This window comes from Dunckerocampus dactyliophorus, chromosome 6 (assembly GCF_027744805.1).
Source record: "Dunckerocampus dactyliophorus isolate RoL2022-P2 chromosome 6, RoL_Ddac_1.1, whole genome shotgun sequence".
NCBI lineage: Eukaryota > Metazoa > Chordata > Actinopteri > Syngnathiformes > Syngnathidae > Dunckerocampus > Dunckerocampus dactyliophorus.
The window spans coordinates 27556728-27571995 of record NC_072824.1 but is presented as its reverse complement, the minus strand read 5'-3'; the positions used below and the strand labels follow the sequence as shown (position 1 = coordinate 27571995).

The window sequence follows — 15268 nt, the reverse complement described above, 5'->3', positions numbered from 1 at the left end:
GGTTTTTGAGGCAAATACCACAGGCAACATCCCCAGTGTGGGAATATTTTGGTTTTAAACAGAATGAGCAAGGTGAGCGCATGAACACCGCCGACCGACGGACAGTTTTCTCACCTGGGAAAAAATACTACCGATGGAGGTGCCTCGGGCAGCGGAGCCTTCGTCCCGACAGTCAATGCTTACCGAGGCATTTGGTCGGCAATGTAAATATAAACAAAACAGTGCAAAATGGTGCGCACTCACAGACAGTGTCGCTCGCTACATTGCAAAAGAAATGCAACCATTCAATACAGGTATACTGCATACATTTTAAACAACATACATACAAGCAATTTCTGTGTCACACAGCTAATGTGTCTCACACTATACTTGAGCACCATCTAGTGTTCAAATGCGAATGACACCTCTCATGACAATAATTAATAGAAACATATGGACGATAATATCGATTCTCGACGATAATTTGTAGCACAATTATCGAGCCGCAAAATTTATCATGACAGGCCTACATGTCGTGAATGAATGCAATTGCTCCTCCACATGTGGTACAGCGACCAGAATAGAAATTGGAAATGCACAACCATGTAGAGGCAACAATTACATGCTGTCATGTACTGTAAATAAGATGAATAAGATATTTGATATTCTGTTGTGATCCGCCATTATATGAAAACCATTACTTGACCTTCTTGGTTATTAACTTCCAGCAGTCTGGAATTTAGTGTCATCATAAACATTCTACCTTGCTCTTGAAAAATCAAAGGTTAAACTTTAAGCAAGGTCAGCACATCCAAGTGAGACTATTTAACTTTTTCTTTCACGACAATCACAAAATACATAACAGAGATTTTGGTCTCATTATGACTCTACCAACGTCTATGCAGCACGAATGGAAAAAATCCTGCATGTCACCTGCATTATTTGTCCATGCAGCTACTCCGAAACTGCTGTGGACTCAGTACACACTTTCCACACTTAAACCCCATCATACACGAGGTACATTACATGTCAGCGCTATTTCTGTTGTCGGTGCTTTTAGTCAAATGAAGGCAGAGGTTTTTTTTTTTTTGTATGGCAGCATGGGGAGATTTTCTCTTTCCAAATCTTAAGCCTCAGCAAGTTTCTATACGTCACACTCAGGTACTTGTTCGCACCTTATCACCAGTGTTGGGAAGATGTCAACATCAATAGAGCTTCTGTCCCAATGATGAAAGGTGTTCTGCAATTGTGTCTGAAAGGGTTCTGTTTTAGCAGTTATTTTATACCTCCAGTAAATATTTTCACCGAGGCTGTTACTTTTTTTCTGTTTACTTATTCTGTTTATATTCTGTTTTCTATTCCTCATGTTGTCTCATATAAAGTTTGTGCATATTTACTTTGATAACCACACAATTCTGACATTTACATTGAAATATGTACATGTAGGTAATTGCATGGAGAATGTGAGACTGTACTGTTTAGTTGTTCTCATCCCTACCTCAATCCTCCCCTATGACCAGGCTCTAAGAGAGAGTGTCTGTTTCCGTGCCATTGCCGTTGCTAGGTTTGTGATGGAAATGCGTTCTGACACACATGCACAGGGTCAGCTTTGACGAAGGGAGGCAATGGACCCAACACAGCTTTTCATCTGTGCCTCTGTTTGTGGACGGCGTTTTGGTGGAAGCTGGGGCAGAGAACCAGATTATGACGTAAGTCTAAAAAATATCCTTGCTCTCAAACATGAAGTTTTAAGATTCAGTGCTTCTGGATCTGATATGATGATAAAAGTAAAAGGCCTTTGTATTCCGTTAAATCTTCGTCTTTTTTTTTTTTTTTTTTGCAAGGACGAAAGGCTAAACAGAATGGAGTGGGCTTTACTATAGATGTCCATTTAAGCTCTGCTGGCATTTCATCTTTTTATGCCACATTTTAAAACAGCATTTCAAGGGTCATTTAGGCAATTCGCTCAAAGAAATGAAACGTCAGCTTAAAGGTTATCCCAAACAGGATGTTTTACAGGGGATGTTTAGAGTACCTCACCACATGTATGTGAACAGGTTCCAAAATGTTGCACACCGCGGGGCACTTGAGCAATTTAATTTCAAAGTTGGTGGGTTAATCAACTTGGGGGTAGAGCTGTGATGCCATAAGAGCAGTCGGGCTGCTGCTGCTGTCTTGTGTTGACTTGTAAGAATAATAATAAGAAGAATAAGAATAATAAGAAGAAGAATTTTAAAATTTTTAATTTGTAACTTAACTTAATTGTTTAAGTTAGTTTCAGGGGGACTACGAAGAGGAAGGAGGTTGAAGGGACAAGCCTGTCTCTCACACAAACTCACGTACGTGCTGTATAACTCAGCCAATGCGATGAGAGCGGAGGCAGTGCCTCGAAAATCAGCCAATGAGAGCGTGATGCGTCAGAAGGCGTCACCAAGTGTTAGTCTGAACTTGCACCGACTTGAGGCGTTAATAAAGTTGATTGAAAAAAAAAAAAGACTTGCACTGACTTGACGCTTTGTGTTATATGGAATTTCGATGCAAAAACTTTACATAAATTCTTTATGTTCAGTGGAATTTATGTAAAAGGAGGTTTATGTGATGCGAGGTACTGCTGTATATATTTTTCAGAATAAGGCTTATTAAATACGAATACTGCGGTGCGAGGTTTAAAAACAACATAACAGGTGCAGCTGGTTTTAGGAGTAACAATGTGAAAATGTGTTTAAAACCGTACAAACAAAGAATGCAATATGAGAATCTCAACTCATTTTCAAACAAACAAATTTCTTAATTGAAATAGTTTCTTTCCAAACATTTGATCCTTTTTACATTTGCATGTTTGAAATAAAGAAAACCATTACGAGTTGTGGACAGTTTTGATGAATCAAGTTCGACGAAAACTTTGTGCAGCACTTCAAAGAGCGCTTTCAGCTCTTAGTGCCCTTACTGCGTCAACCGCAAGAAAGTCAACAACTCAATGCCACACTCATGCATACTGCAAAGCTTAGAGCTATACAACATCAACAAGACACGAAGAGCCCCCCTCAAGAACGTCAATAGGGCTATGGAACACAACTCTAGAGACCCACTCAAAGCCAATTGCACAAATTACCATGAAGTGCGGCTAATACCGAGGACATGCGTTATCCATGCTCGTGTTCTGCAAAGGCCTCAACCCACGGAGCTCGATCATCACAAAGAGTGGCTCCGCATACCAGTTTCGTAATGGTGCAATTATCAGCCACCTCCTCTACATGGATGACATCAAGCTGCATGCCGGAATGAGCTAGACATCGACTCACTCATCCACCTCGCCAGAATCTACAGCAATGACATGTCCTGAACACCGTTCCTGTGTGGATGAGAGGCTGAAACAACAAAATACTTTGCCGTTTTGACCTGAAAACGTTTCAATGTGGATAGCCCCTTAATAGCACAAGAGAGAAAAGATGATCACAACAGAAGGGGTGTTGAACTACCAGTAGCCATCATTGTACCTGTTCAGGAAAACTACAATATCTCGTGGTCCCAGAAGCAAATGAAAATGATGAGGAGGCTGAAAGGTAGTCAGTCAGAGCCAAATACATGGAGTAAGTCAGACTGAGACTTCACAAAAAGCAGGAGGAGGGAGGCCGAGGACTTGTGAGTGTCACAGCCATGGTTCAGGGTGAAACAGCTAAGAGCAAAGAATACATCCTACTGCTCTGTGAACTCATCAGGAAGCATACATTCCATGTGGAACAGCAAAATGAATACTTGTAGGACCCATCGTATGCACCACCAACAGTTTGAAGAAGTGACTGATAATGAGAAGTACGAACAGTGACGGGAAAGGATGTGGTCTGAAAGAGAGCACAGAGTACACACTCGTCATGATAGCATAAGTACAGACGCTAGGATCCATAGAGGCCTGCCGCACCAAAGAGAATCTTAGATGCACAGTCAACGGAGCTGATTTCTAGTACCTGTTTTCATGTAGCAAGCTGAAAGGCTGCCATTAAGGACACTTTGTGATAAAAATAGTTGCTTGATAAAAATTAAGAACACAGTTGAAGTCACACAGTGTATTAATAACACGTCATATTGTACGCTAACCGGAAAATGTACACACACCAAAGCAAAATGATGGTGTGCATTTTCCATGTTAATCGAAAAACAAGCCGAAAACTGCTGTGTACGCTAACCAAGGTTAACCCTAATAAATGTGGTCCTCAGGTTATGTACAAGATCCTTTCCTAGGCTGTGATGGAAGTTGAGTTCGGTGTAAGTCAGACCTCATGCCTCAATTTTAACTAAATTAAGTCAGTCACAGTGTATACAAAACACGTGGACATAAAATACAGTAGTAAAACCCTAAATACAAGACTGAAATTAAACAGTACTAAAGGAATTACATCAGTAATACAAGTAATTATAAAAAGTAATGAAAAATAAACACCAAAATACTAGCAACCTTTCCATTTCAATAATTGATCTGAATTGCAAGTTGTCAAATAAAATTGTGAGTTAAACAACATTTAATTGTGGGATGCATATGAAGGTAAACATATCAACACTACATGAAACATTTTTCTCTGCAGCTTTTTTGGACACTTTAGTCACCGCTCTGAATGGCAGCTCATAAAGATAGACTATAAGTCCGTCTTCAGTAGGAAATGCACTGAGGAGGATTATCAAACTTGGCACTTGCACAATCAGGTAAGCCAAAAAAATGCCTCTCTGTCCTTCATCATGCTGCTCTTCAGTGTCATCACTTAAAAGTTGGTTTTCCCCAATAGGGTGAGCCATGTGTTATGGGACAAAAACAGATTTACATCAAACGCAGACCAGGGAACTACTGCATGCTGGGTAAAGATTATTCTGGAATCCTCTCTGCAGAGTCTTGCATTTGCCGAGCCCATGATTTTGAATGGTAAGTTGAACCTTAAAAACACCACATTACAAATGTTTTTGTCACCAGTCACTTTTAGAAACACCGTAGCTGTTCAAAGCCTCTTTTGCTGTCTGTTTATAATCAAAGCATTTGGCCTGAAAGTACGGCATGAACGCATTTTGAAAAGGGATGCTATTCCGCCGGTACACAAACCAAGGAAGAATGACCACTGCCTCAATGTGTGGTTTACATAATCTCTTCTAAACACTATTCCACCATAATGACAAGTCTGCAAAACATTATACATGTTATATAAACATCTTTTCACAGCAATATACTGTGGGGGGGGGCGCCACCGGCGAAGATATATCCTCAACTTGCGGCCACATATACAATGAAACAGGCTATAAAAACCCCTGTATGCTCATTAAAAACCAAGGGTGCCCATTATGTCGATCATGAGCTACCCAATGTAGTCTGGGTCGATCGCGTAAACGTCACTTTGTAGATGTCATATGACATCAGTCAGCTGACATTAAGCTCCCCTCCTGATTTGCTCCCGCTCCCCCGGGCGTTTCAAGCTACATACGGAGATGCAGCCTTCATCTTTATTATTCTGATTACAGACAAACTAACTCAGCGGTAAGATGCTTACATCTATTAAAAAAAGTTATCTGTTCACTTGTAGCGGCTAGTTATGTAGAAAAAAAAGAGTATTATTTGATGGCTTTGCGTCACGTCATGAACTCCACTACAGAAATCAGTGTTTTCTACACGTTTGCTTTTTAAACTTTTATTTTATGATAAAATGGAAAATGTGCCCATTGCTGACTTCAGCTGCATTGTCTTTTGCATAATAAATTTCAATTCTTGTATATCAGCAATGTTTGATAGAAAATGCTAATGGATGGATGGATGTAATACATGAACTTTGTGTCCTAATGAACGTTAGGTCGCTATTTTGACTGACCATATTACCAGTACTGATATTACCAGTACTCAGGTTATGTACACAACTATTGAGGAATTATGTGTAATTATCTTTATTGCCATATGAATCTAATTATTATATCAACTGTTTTGATAGTACGCCAATGATGTCACGTCCGGAATTGAGGATGAGTTTGCCATGGGTTGCTGGGTGCTAGGCAGATCCAGCTATAGTGAAACGCTGAGCCAGCACTAGTGGTAAACGTTTCATTGACAAAATAAGGACATAACAAAACAGTCACTTATGTCTAATGTCCTTACTAATGTCCTCTCTCATGGGGATGCCGACTGATGGGATGACAGTATCTTTCAGCACAAGACTTGTGCTCCCGTTTGTGCTCGTAAATTCAGCAGTCCTCAGGTAAAAAATGCTGAAAACGTCCAGCTGAATCTTCCTAGCGATGGCGTCAGGTCTCAGTTGGGAGCCACTATCTACTGCTTCAGTCTATCTGGATTTTTAGATGGTAGAGTGTGGAATCTCATTGTTAACCAACTTTTTGATTTATGGCCACAACCTTCTACCATACACGTGCAAGATAATTTATAACCAAGCATTAACATTTCCAAACTCAAAGGCGGCTCCAGTAGCCAACCTCACTCTACTGGCCTGAGACACTCTGAGTGAGGCGCTGTGAGCGTGGGGCTCTGTGTTATTGCCCCACAAAAGTAGTTGTTTGGTAAAGCTCCTACTATAAAAATATCGCTGTTGCTTGGTTAATATGCAGGTTATGTTATGTAAATGAAGCATTGTTGGCTGTTTTTGGAGGTTTATAGGCAGAACAGGTGAATCCCCATTACCAACATTGTTAGCTGCCTCGTACTCGTGGTGAACTGTCGGGGTGCGTGAGAGACAGGGAGGACTTTCAATATTTGTGCAGACCTGCCAACATGTATGAATTTGTGGTCCTCAGCATGTAATTTTAACTCTTGAATACGCTTGTATGCTTCACTGCTCTCCATTTTGTTTCATTTTGCTGGTTTCAGTTTCTTGTTCAGTCTCTACAGTACAGATAAATAAATAGATATTAGTTTCTCAATAGTATTTCAAATCGGGGGGTGTGTGAAAACATTTCTGTCCCCCGGTGGGGGCATGACAAAAAATAATTGAGAATTGAGTTAATGCCATTTTTGCTGCAAGTAACTTTTCCAGCTATAATGTTTGCTCGTCTGTCCTGCTCATTCTCCAAGAACACTGTAAACCACCCAAATTGTGTCAATTCTGCATTCCATTCACATTCCCATCATTCATTTACTCAATTTACTCTGTTTTTCCAATTATGTGATAAGTTTGGAATTGTTTTAAACAACATACCCACAATGCCTGACTGTAACATCTGCCAGTAAACTTGTTATGTGTGTTATTATTCTAATTAAGAGATATGGAACTGTTGTGGTGTTTTTTTTTAATTTGTATGCAAATCTTTAGGGGTTTTGTGTTTTTACTTTGCATCAAAGACAGAGGCGAAAGCCACAACAATCTACAGTATATTGTGTGAATAATGTTTGTCAAAAGGCCAGAAGGTGAACGCTAATTACTTTTTCGTCAAACAAGCATGAAGACTTCTGGCTGGCTGTTTTGATGTGTGCTGAACAGGAAGGCAGCTGCCAAATAAACATCCTTTACATTTAAACTGTGGCGTTTAGACTCCAGAGCAAATATATGTAACCAAACAATTTCCTCTCAACATGTATCCATGCATCCAGTTTCTACCTTTCATCCTGTTCAGGGCCGCACAGAGCTGGACTCTGTCCCAGCTGACTGGGTTAGTGGCCTACTACATCCTGGACTGGTCGCCAGTCAATCACAGCGCACATATAAGAGACAGACAACCATCTGTGTAGATTCCCAGTCATCCATGTCATGGTAATCCGCAAATCTTGTATCAAGACGACAGGACTCTTCTGGTTTGTTGAAAATTTTTCACGTTTTACCTTTAAGCCAAAAGTGGGGAGTCTTTCTGTTATGTCTTTGGTAGGTATGTCCGCTGGCAGTGGTCAGAATAGAGTTGTTATTGTGTTTGTTGCCCAGTGTGGCAGGCAAACAACCAGTTGTCATGCAGGATGGTCGTTCACATGCCTGGTGGAAAAACAGCTTGTGAGTGACCACTCTTCCTGTGGAATGAAACAATCTTTGGGATGCTCTCTTAAGTTGGGATATGCATTTGTATAAGGGTTGCTTGGTCTCTCCAATGTAGAGGTCATCCTTACTCTTCGCTACACTGCACTGCATGTACTGTACAACACTGCTGAGTTTGCTTCTTGGGATTTTGTCTTTGTTGTAAACCAGCTTATGTCTTAGAGAGTTAGGGGGGTTGAAATGCACTGAAATGTTATGTTTGGAAAAAATCCTTCTGAGTTTCCATCCACGTAAGGGGCCACCACATTCCACCTCCTGTTTGTATCCTCAGGCCCGAGTGTAGGGGCCCTTCTTCTCCTGGTGGATTTGACGGAAGTCCAGTTGGGATATCCACAGTTAGAAAGAGCCTTCCTGATGTGTGTCTGTTCCTTCTGTCTTCTTTTGTCAGTGGTAAGGATCTTCTTGGTCTATCCCAGAAGGTTTTGATAATCCCTAGCTTGAGTTCTAGTGAGTGATGAGACTCAAAAAGCAGGTACTGACTGGTCTGTGTGTGCAGGTTTTCTATAGACCTGAATATTGAGGCTTTCCTCACTTGCGAGCCCAATAACGGCAATGTGTTCTCTTTTCGGTCTTCCCGAGTGGAAATGTTGAGGACAACGATGTCCAAATTCTGGATAGGGAGGACTGCTGGTTTGAAAGAGGTATGAAAGAAGCCGTCTATGTCAAATTAGAAAGGCCCGCCCTAAACAGAGGAAGAGTTTGCGACATCACCTATCACCTGCTTCCAACAATTTCCTGACATCTCGCTCCCAAAGATTGTCTCATTCCACGGGAAGAGTAGCTACTAACAAGCTATTTTGCCACGAGGCAGGCTAATGACCTGGATGTTCACCAGCCATGCCGGGCAACAAACACAACAACAACCAATTGTGACCACCCCCAGGGAACACACACACCAGAGACACAAACAGGGAAACTCCATACTTAAACATGTACAACTGAAGAAGACATTTTTTTCAACAAACAAGTAGAGTCCAGTTGCCCCTATTCAACCTTTGCGGAGACAGACAACCAGTTACACTATTACCGAGAGTAATGACTGTAAACTGGGAGGAACGGAGGAGTTACCTTTCTCAACTGACTTAAGTTGGGGTACAACATCCACCTCGATCCTACCCACATGTGACTGTTTATGTGCAATGTGGTATTGTCAGTAAACCTGCAAAACTAGAACAAACTTTAACATGCAGTTGCTATTGCATAGTTTCATTATTTCTTCAGCACCTTTTTGAAATACCGTGTGACTGGTGAAGTATTGACTTTTCCAGAGTTAAATTCACTAGTTTGGGTAAATGATTACATTGTTTTTGTGACATATGACTGAATGACAATGATCCTTTTTCACATGATATATGATATTGATCAGATCCCTTCTGGATGTATTTTGTTGTCTCACAGTGACTATGGGTACGAGCGGCGAAGCAATGGGAACTGCAGGCCCGCCTTCTGGTTCAGTCCCTCCTCCATCACCAAAAGCTGCCGTCTGAGTCAAAGCTATCTCAACAGCACAGGGTGAGGATATGGTCTGATTAGTAATGGTAATGGTTTAATTTATTTTGAACAAGTTACATTGGAATTCATGACAGTACAATTCACAGATCCACATGTCCAAAAGGAGTAGGAAGAAGCAAAGCTTATTTAATCCTACCCCGTTTCCGTTTCACATCAATTGCAATACACTTGTTCACTTCCTCCATTCCAAATGTACTCTTTGCCAATTTTAAATACATTCGAAAGTGATAAGGCCAGAAATGACGCATTAGTAGTAAGTGCAACAGTGATTACACATTGCATGTACACAGTGGTTCAGGACTCTTCTTCCTTGTACTGAGATAAAAAATCAACTGCTTGTACTGTTTCTTGAAATCGCTCATTTTAGTGCATTTTTTGAGTTCCTTTCTCAATCCGTTCATAACTTGATTCCACATACTGATATGCTAAAGGTTCTTAGCGTTGTTCTCGCATATACGTGTTTTAATTTTTCCCTGAGATCATATTTCTCCGCTCTTGTTGAGAAGAATTGTATTAATATAAAATGCTTTTAATTGTAAAATGCTTTTAGTAAGTGTGTGAGGCATATTTAGGGCTTAAATCTGGATTGTGCTTTTGTTAGATATTATTATTGTACTTTTAGGTTCAGTCTAATGGCTGAAGTGTATCTCGGTCTAATAGCTTCCCATAGGAATGTTTTCAGTTTGAGCCAGTCTCTCTCACACAAGCTTAACTTTCACGTTCTAGAGGGGCACAGCAACTGCTTTATATACCGGTATATTTTCATTCTGGGCTCTTCATCAAACTTTCTTGTTGAGGCTAGAGTAGCCAGCAACCAAATATATTGCTCTTATTTTTAATACAATTTGTAATCGTGTCAAATTGTGTGATCATTGATCACTTCTCAGATAGCTACACAGTCCCAAGAACCAGGAAGAAAGGTTAAAAAGAAGCAAAAGCTTTTACACTTCTATGAATTCTGCTTGTTATCTTCCATAGTCGAGAGTAAACAATGACAACTGGAGAGCAACGGGAAGGGTTCTGGAGCTGAATCTAATCTGATCTTTCTAACGGTCACCTTTATTGCGTCAACGTCAATCTAGCAGGAGGGTTTGGAGGGGGAGCGTACATTGGCGCCTTGATGCAGCATTATAATCAAAGCATTATCACAACGTCAAAAATTACTCAATTACTTAGTTTATTCGCTCTTAGCGGGTGGTCTCGGAATATAACCCCACGAATAGCTGGGATCTACTGTACACTATTTGAGATTGAAAATGTTTCCGTATGTATCTAAGCTTATTACAACTTCTGAGACTGAATTAAAGGACTTTGAACATCTGCGCAGAGCAATTGTACTCGAAATTGGTATTGCTAATACCTGTCATCTTTCCATAATGTATCAAAGTAATTTTCAGTGCACTTATTCTAACCACCTGCAGATTTATTGAAAGGCTGGCAACAACCTATGGTCAACATAAGTTACAACAGCAATGTAAAGCAATAGCATGCCGGAAACAGCCTGAATTTTCAACTTGTCTTTTTTTCCCCATAGATACCGTAAAGTGGTGTTAAATAATTGCACCAAAGGAGTAAAAGAACTGTACACAGCTAGAAAGCAACAGTGCCCAAAGAGACCTCCGAAGGGACTTCTGCTGACCACCAAAGATGATAAACTGGCTGCCAACCTGGGCACTAATGTCACCTTCCTGGTTCATCTGGATGAGGTGAGAACCATGCCAACAGCTAATTGTCAAAAAACAGAAATCAGAATACAATTTTATAGTTGCTATAGGTAGTAGTGGTCACAGAACACTTCTGATTACTAAAATAACCAGCTTTCAGTACATTCAAGTTTTGATTTAATTATTTGAAATAAGTACTTTTTGGATCTTAAAGAAAATGTTAACATTCCAAAGCCTAATTTTTGCTGAGCTCTGTCTCATTTATCTGCAAAAAAGCAATCGCTTTTGAGTGTCACAATTTGTTCCCTGTGTTTCCTTGTTAACTCCTTCAATCCCAGCCATTTTTCAAAAGACAACCCCTTCACTACCAGCCATTTTAGGCGACTGTAACTGATCTTTCAAGGCACACAGAATATTGTGTTCTATGTCTATATGAACATGGAACCTACTAAAAGAAAGATTAGACTCCCGTCTTTCATCAGAAAAAAAAGTTTGTTTCTACCTTTTTTCGTTCTTTAGTAATCAGCAGTAGAACATAGGTAAGATTCAGGAAAATATCAGTCCCTGACTAGAAAAGGGTGAAAATAAACTGTACAAATAAACTGTACATTTTAAGCATAACTTTCACTCTGAAAATTTCCCTACAACCTTCTGCACGCTACACTCTTCCACGGTCTCTCACTTCCTCCTTCTTGTCATGTGTGATTTCTTGACCTCTGCCTACCTTGTGGCCGTTTTCATGGCTTAAAAGTGCTCTGAAGTGAAATGCATTACTGGAGAGTTACGTCATCACCTCTTTTTGCCTCTCGCTCAAAAAAAATGAAAATACGTATAAATACTGTATGTTGTTGGAATTGGGCATTTGGGTTTATAAAAGTGTATAAATACCTCTTTGGTACTGAATGAGTTAATATCATGGGAAAATATATTATACAGTGTTCCCTCGCTACATCACGGTTCACCTTTCGCGGGTTTGGTGTTTCGCGGGTTTTTTTAAATGCAACTTTGCATATATATTTTTTAACAGTGTATGAACTTGCATTGTGTTCTGCGTCCTTGTGGTGTTTTAGAGTGATCTGTCGGTGCTCTGTTGTGTGTCTGTTATTGTATTTACTACTGCTACCAGTAGTACTGCTGCTCGTGCACCACTGCCGTGTTTCCAGTTTGCCAGTTCGCTAGGGCGCCATTACGGAAAACTGTAAATTAATCTTTGGTTCATAGAGGACTCCGAGGAGGAGTAAAATACTACAACAGGAGCAATATGTTTTAACAAGGATACAAAAACTCCGGGCGCCGGGACGAGGCATGTCAGACGAGTGAATACAGTAAGTCACTTAATAATTTATTGTGTCCAAGAGATTGATCGTTAAAATGTCCGCTAAAACGGAATTTGAACTTTGAGAGTGTTTAAACAAGAGAGAAATGTGAGAAAATGTGTGCCTGTCTGAGAAAAGTGTTTAAAGTGTATTGTGAGGGGTTTTACTGTCTTAAAACATAAATAAATAATTGCTCATACCAACAGTTGATACCTTCCCTTAGTGCACAAAACCGCATTTCCAGAAGACAGACAAATTGGTTCAGGTTGATAACTAAAATGTACTTTTTCTGTGTGATTTGATTTAACATTGGTCTCATTTTCTTACCCAAAAGAAATGTATTCATAAGGGAAGGTATCAACTACTGGCATTTTGAGGTTAAATCAGTTAGAAGTAGGCTACCAAATATAAAAATAATAATAATATTCATAATCCATCCATCCATCCATCCATCCATCCATCTTTTATATTTTTTTCAAAATAATTATCAATTATATTGAAAGAAAAATTACATAGGGGCACCAGCAAAGGGGGAATAACCAATTAACTTAATATTTGTCATTATTCGGCCCATAAACTTGAACTTAACATCAAATGGAATTATGATTAACAGCTAAATGAATCACAATACCTGGAACACAAACTGCAAAATACTTATCAAACTTAAAAGGGGCTTCCAAGAAGAATGTTTTTGTCATCAATCACATCAAGGAGCTGGACAAATGTTAAAATAAGCAAGCAAGTAAAGTAAAGTGAATAACATGCACACATACACAACCAGGTATGACAGTCTGAGGGAACTCATTGAGCTCATTGAACAACACAACTATACAATGGATTTCTGAACAAGAGGATCTGGAGCAGGAAAGCTAGTGAGGTGGGAGAGAGAGGTGCGAGGTCTGTAACCTCATCGGTCTGCCTATAAGGCAGTTGGGCCTTTGACACAGCCAGTCAGTGGCGCCGACGTCTAACCTGACCCTAATAGACAAAAAAAAAATAGTAATAATCAGCTATACTGACAAAACAAAACAAAATTCATACTTTTACGACAGCAGTCAAAAAACACCCACTTTCCCAAGAATTAAACATCCCTTTATATGTTTAATTCACGAGAAATGACAAAAGTATCAGATAAAATATGATACAAGATTTGCAAGTTAAAATCTTGCACAAGAAGGGACTTACGCTTAAGAAGTTGCTTTGAGTCGCACAAAAATATCAATAGATTATGGTCTGTTAAAACTTCAAACGGTTGTGCATTGGATCCAAGATATACTTCAAATTGCCGTAATGAAAGCAGTCTCTAAAGGCAAACTTCACGTCTTTTCACCAAATCTTGTGAGAGGGAATGCCCGTGGATCTAAGTTGAGTTAATTGCCCAAGACATTGTTTTCACTTCCTTTATTTTGCACCGTACATACAGTAGATGGCTTTGAATGAGCCCTACACAACACCTGGTGACATTCCCAGAGTTTGATTGACAAAAATTGATCTCAAATGTTACAATTTTGCGAACTTCATCTGTGAGGATCAATGGATGAATAGGGCACAAAAATTGTCCGAATGGAGTGTCAGGGATTTGCAAATCCATGCTGAAGGGACCATGATGTGAAATAACAAAAGCTTCATCCTTGCATTCCTTTACAAGGTAGATCCTTTTGTCAAGGAAAAAGCAATCCATACACAAATATAACATGGAGACTGGGGAGAAAAAAAGATATGCTCCTGAAGTGGGTTTAAGAAAGCGGCGTATGTCAGCCCTGCCACACACTTCAATAAATGCATTAACAGAATCATTGGATTTGAGCAGGGATACTTTCCCAGAAGAACTACGATCCTGGGATGAAAATGCACAGTTTCTATCATCACCAAATATAAAATCATGGCACAGAATATGGGAGAAAACAATAACTACAAAAATAGCAACAACAAAAAAAAGCGGGGGTCATCCCATTTGCCGCTTAGATGCAAGCGAGAACAATAGGGGTGTGTATGACTTCCCAGTTATAATATATCGTCCAACTGAGTCCAGCACACATGTCAGAAACTGAAAATTGTGTATGTCTGCTGATCAGAATAGCGACTCTGCGGAATGGAAATTGGATTGAAAGGCTTTGCCTGCTCATTTCCTGCTGAGACATGATGGTCAGATGATTTAAATGACTTTATCGACCTCCACTTTGTGAGTGAAAGACTTCAAGAAAAATCACACTTTTTTGGAATTTTGCCCATCATTCACAATTCTTATGTGAGACATGAACGCACAAAGGTCTTTCCCTTTTCTGCGCGTTTTAGCTATTGAAAAACTGCTAGCACGAGGCGGCTAATAATGCACGTAAAGGGGATTCACCTATTCCATCCATACAACCCTGTAGTACTGTACTGTATTGTTTATCGAGTGTTTTAGCCTTTTTGTTTGAGGTGAAAAAAGTCGCAAATGAGATCAATTTATTTGTCGGGATCAGCATTAGCTCTGCTCTTTAAAAAAAAAAAATGTATATATATTTTTTTTCCGCTGTGGACAAAATCTAAGAATTAGATTCGACTAGGAAAGTCCTTAGTCAAAGACAGCCATAGTCTTTCTATTTAGCACATTGACAGTAGTCAACTCTCAACTCTAGTCCGTATTTTTAAAGACGGATGTGAGAAACATAAACAACAATAATATTGTTACAAGGAACGGCATTACTTGGTGGTATCAATGTGGAGCTTACCAAGTCATGCCGACAGAAATCGAGTGTTTCTGCTGCACAGTGTTACTTAGCATCGATGGAAAGGTTTCGTGAATCTGGTCAGG

General features: G+C 39.7%; 1 protein-coding gene across 2 annotated transcripts in view; it reads left to right on the top strand.

Annotated features, from left to right (window-relative positions):
• Positions 1-15268, top strand: part of LOC129182179 (VPS10 domain-containing receptor SorCS3-like) — a 220399-nt gene that overhangs the window by 182773 nt on the left and 22358 nt on the right. Inside the window, exons 14-18 of one of the 2 annotated variants that reach the window (XM_054777957.1) lie at positions 1581-1688; positions 4560-4677; positions 4758-4891; positions 9378-9491; positions 11026-11197. In XM_054777957.1, coding sequence (XP_054633932.1) covers positions 1581-1688; positions 4560-4677; positions 4758-4891; positions 9378-9491; positions 11026-11197 — 646 coding nt within the window. The remainder of the gene's footprint in view (positions 1-1580; positions 1689-4559; positions 4678-4757; positions 4892-9377; positions 9492-11025; positions 11198-15268) is intronic. The other variant, XM_054777958.1, reaches the window with a different exon arrangement.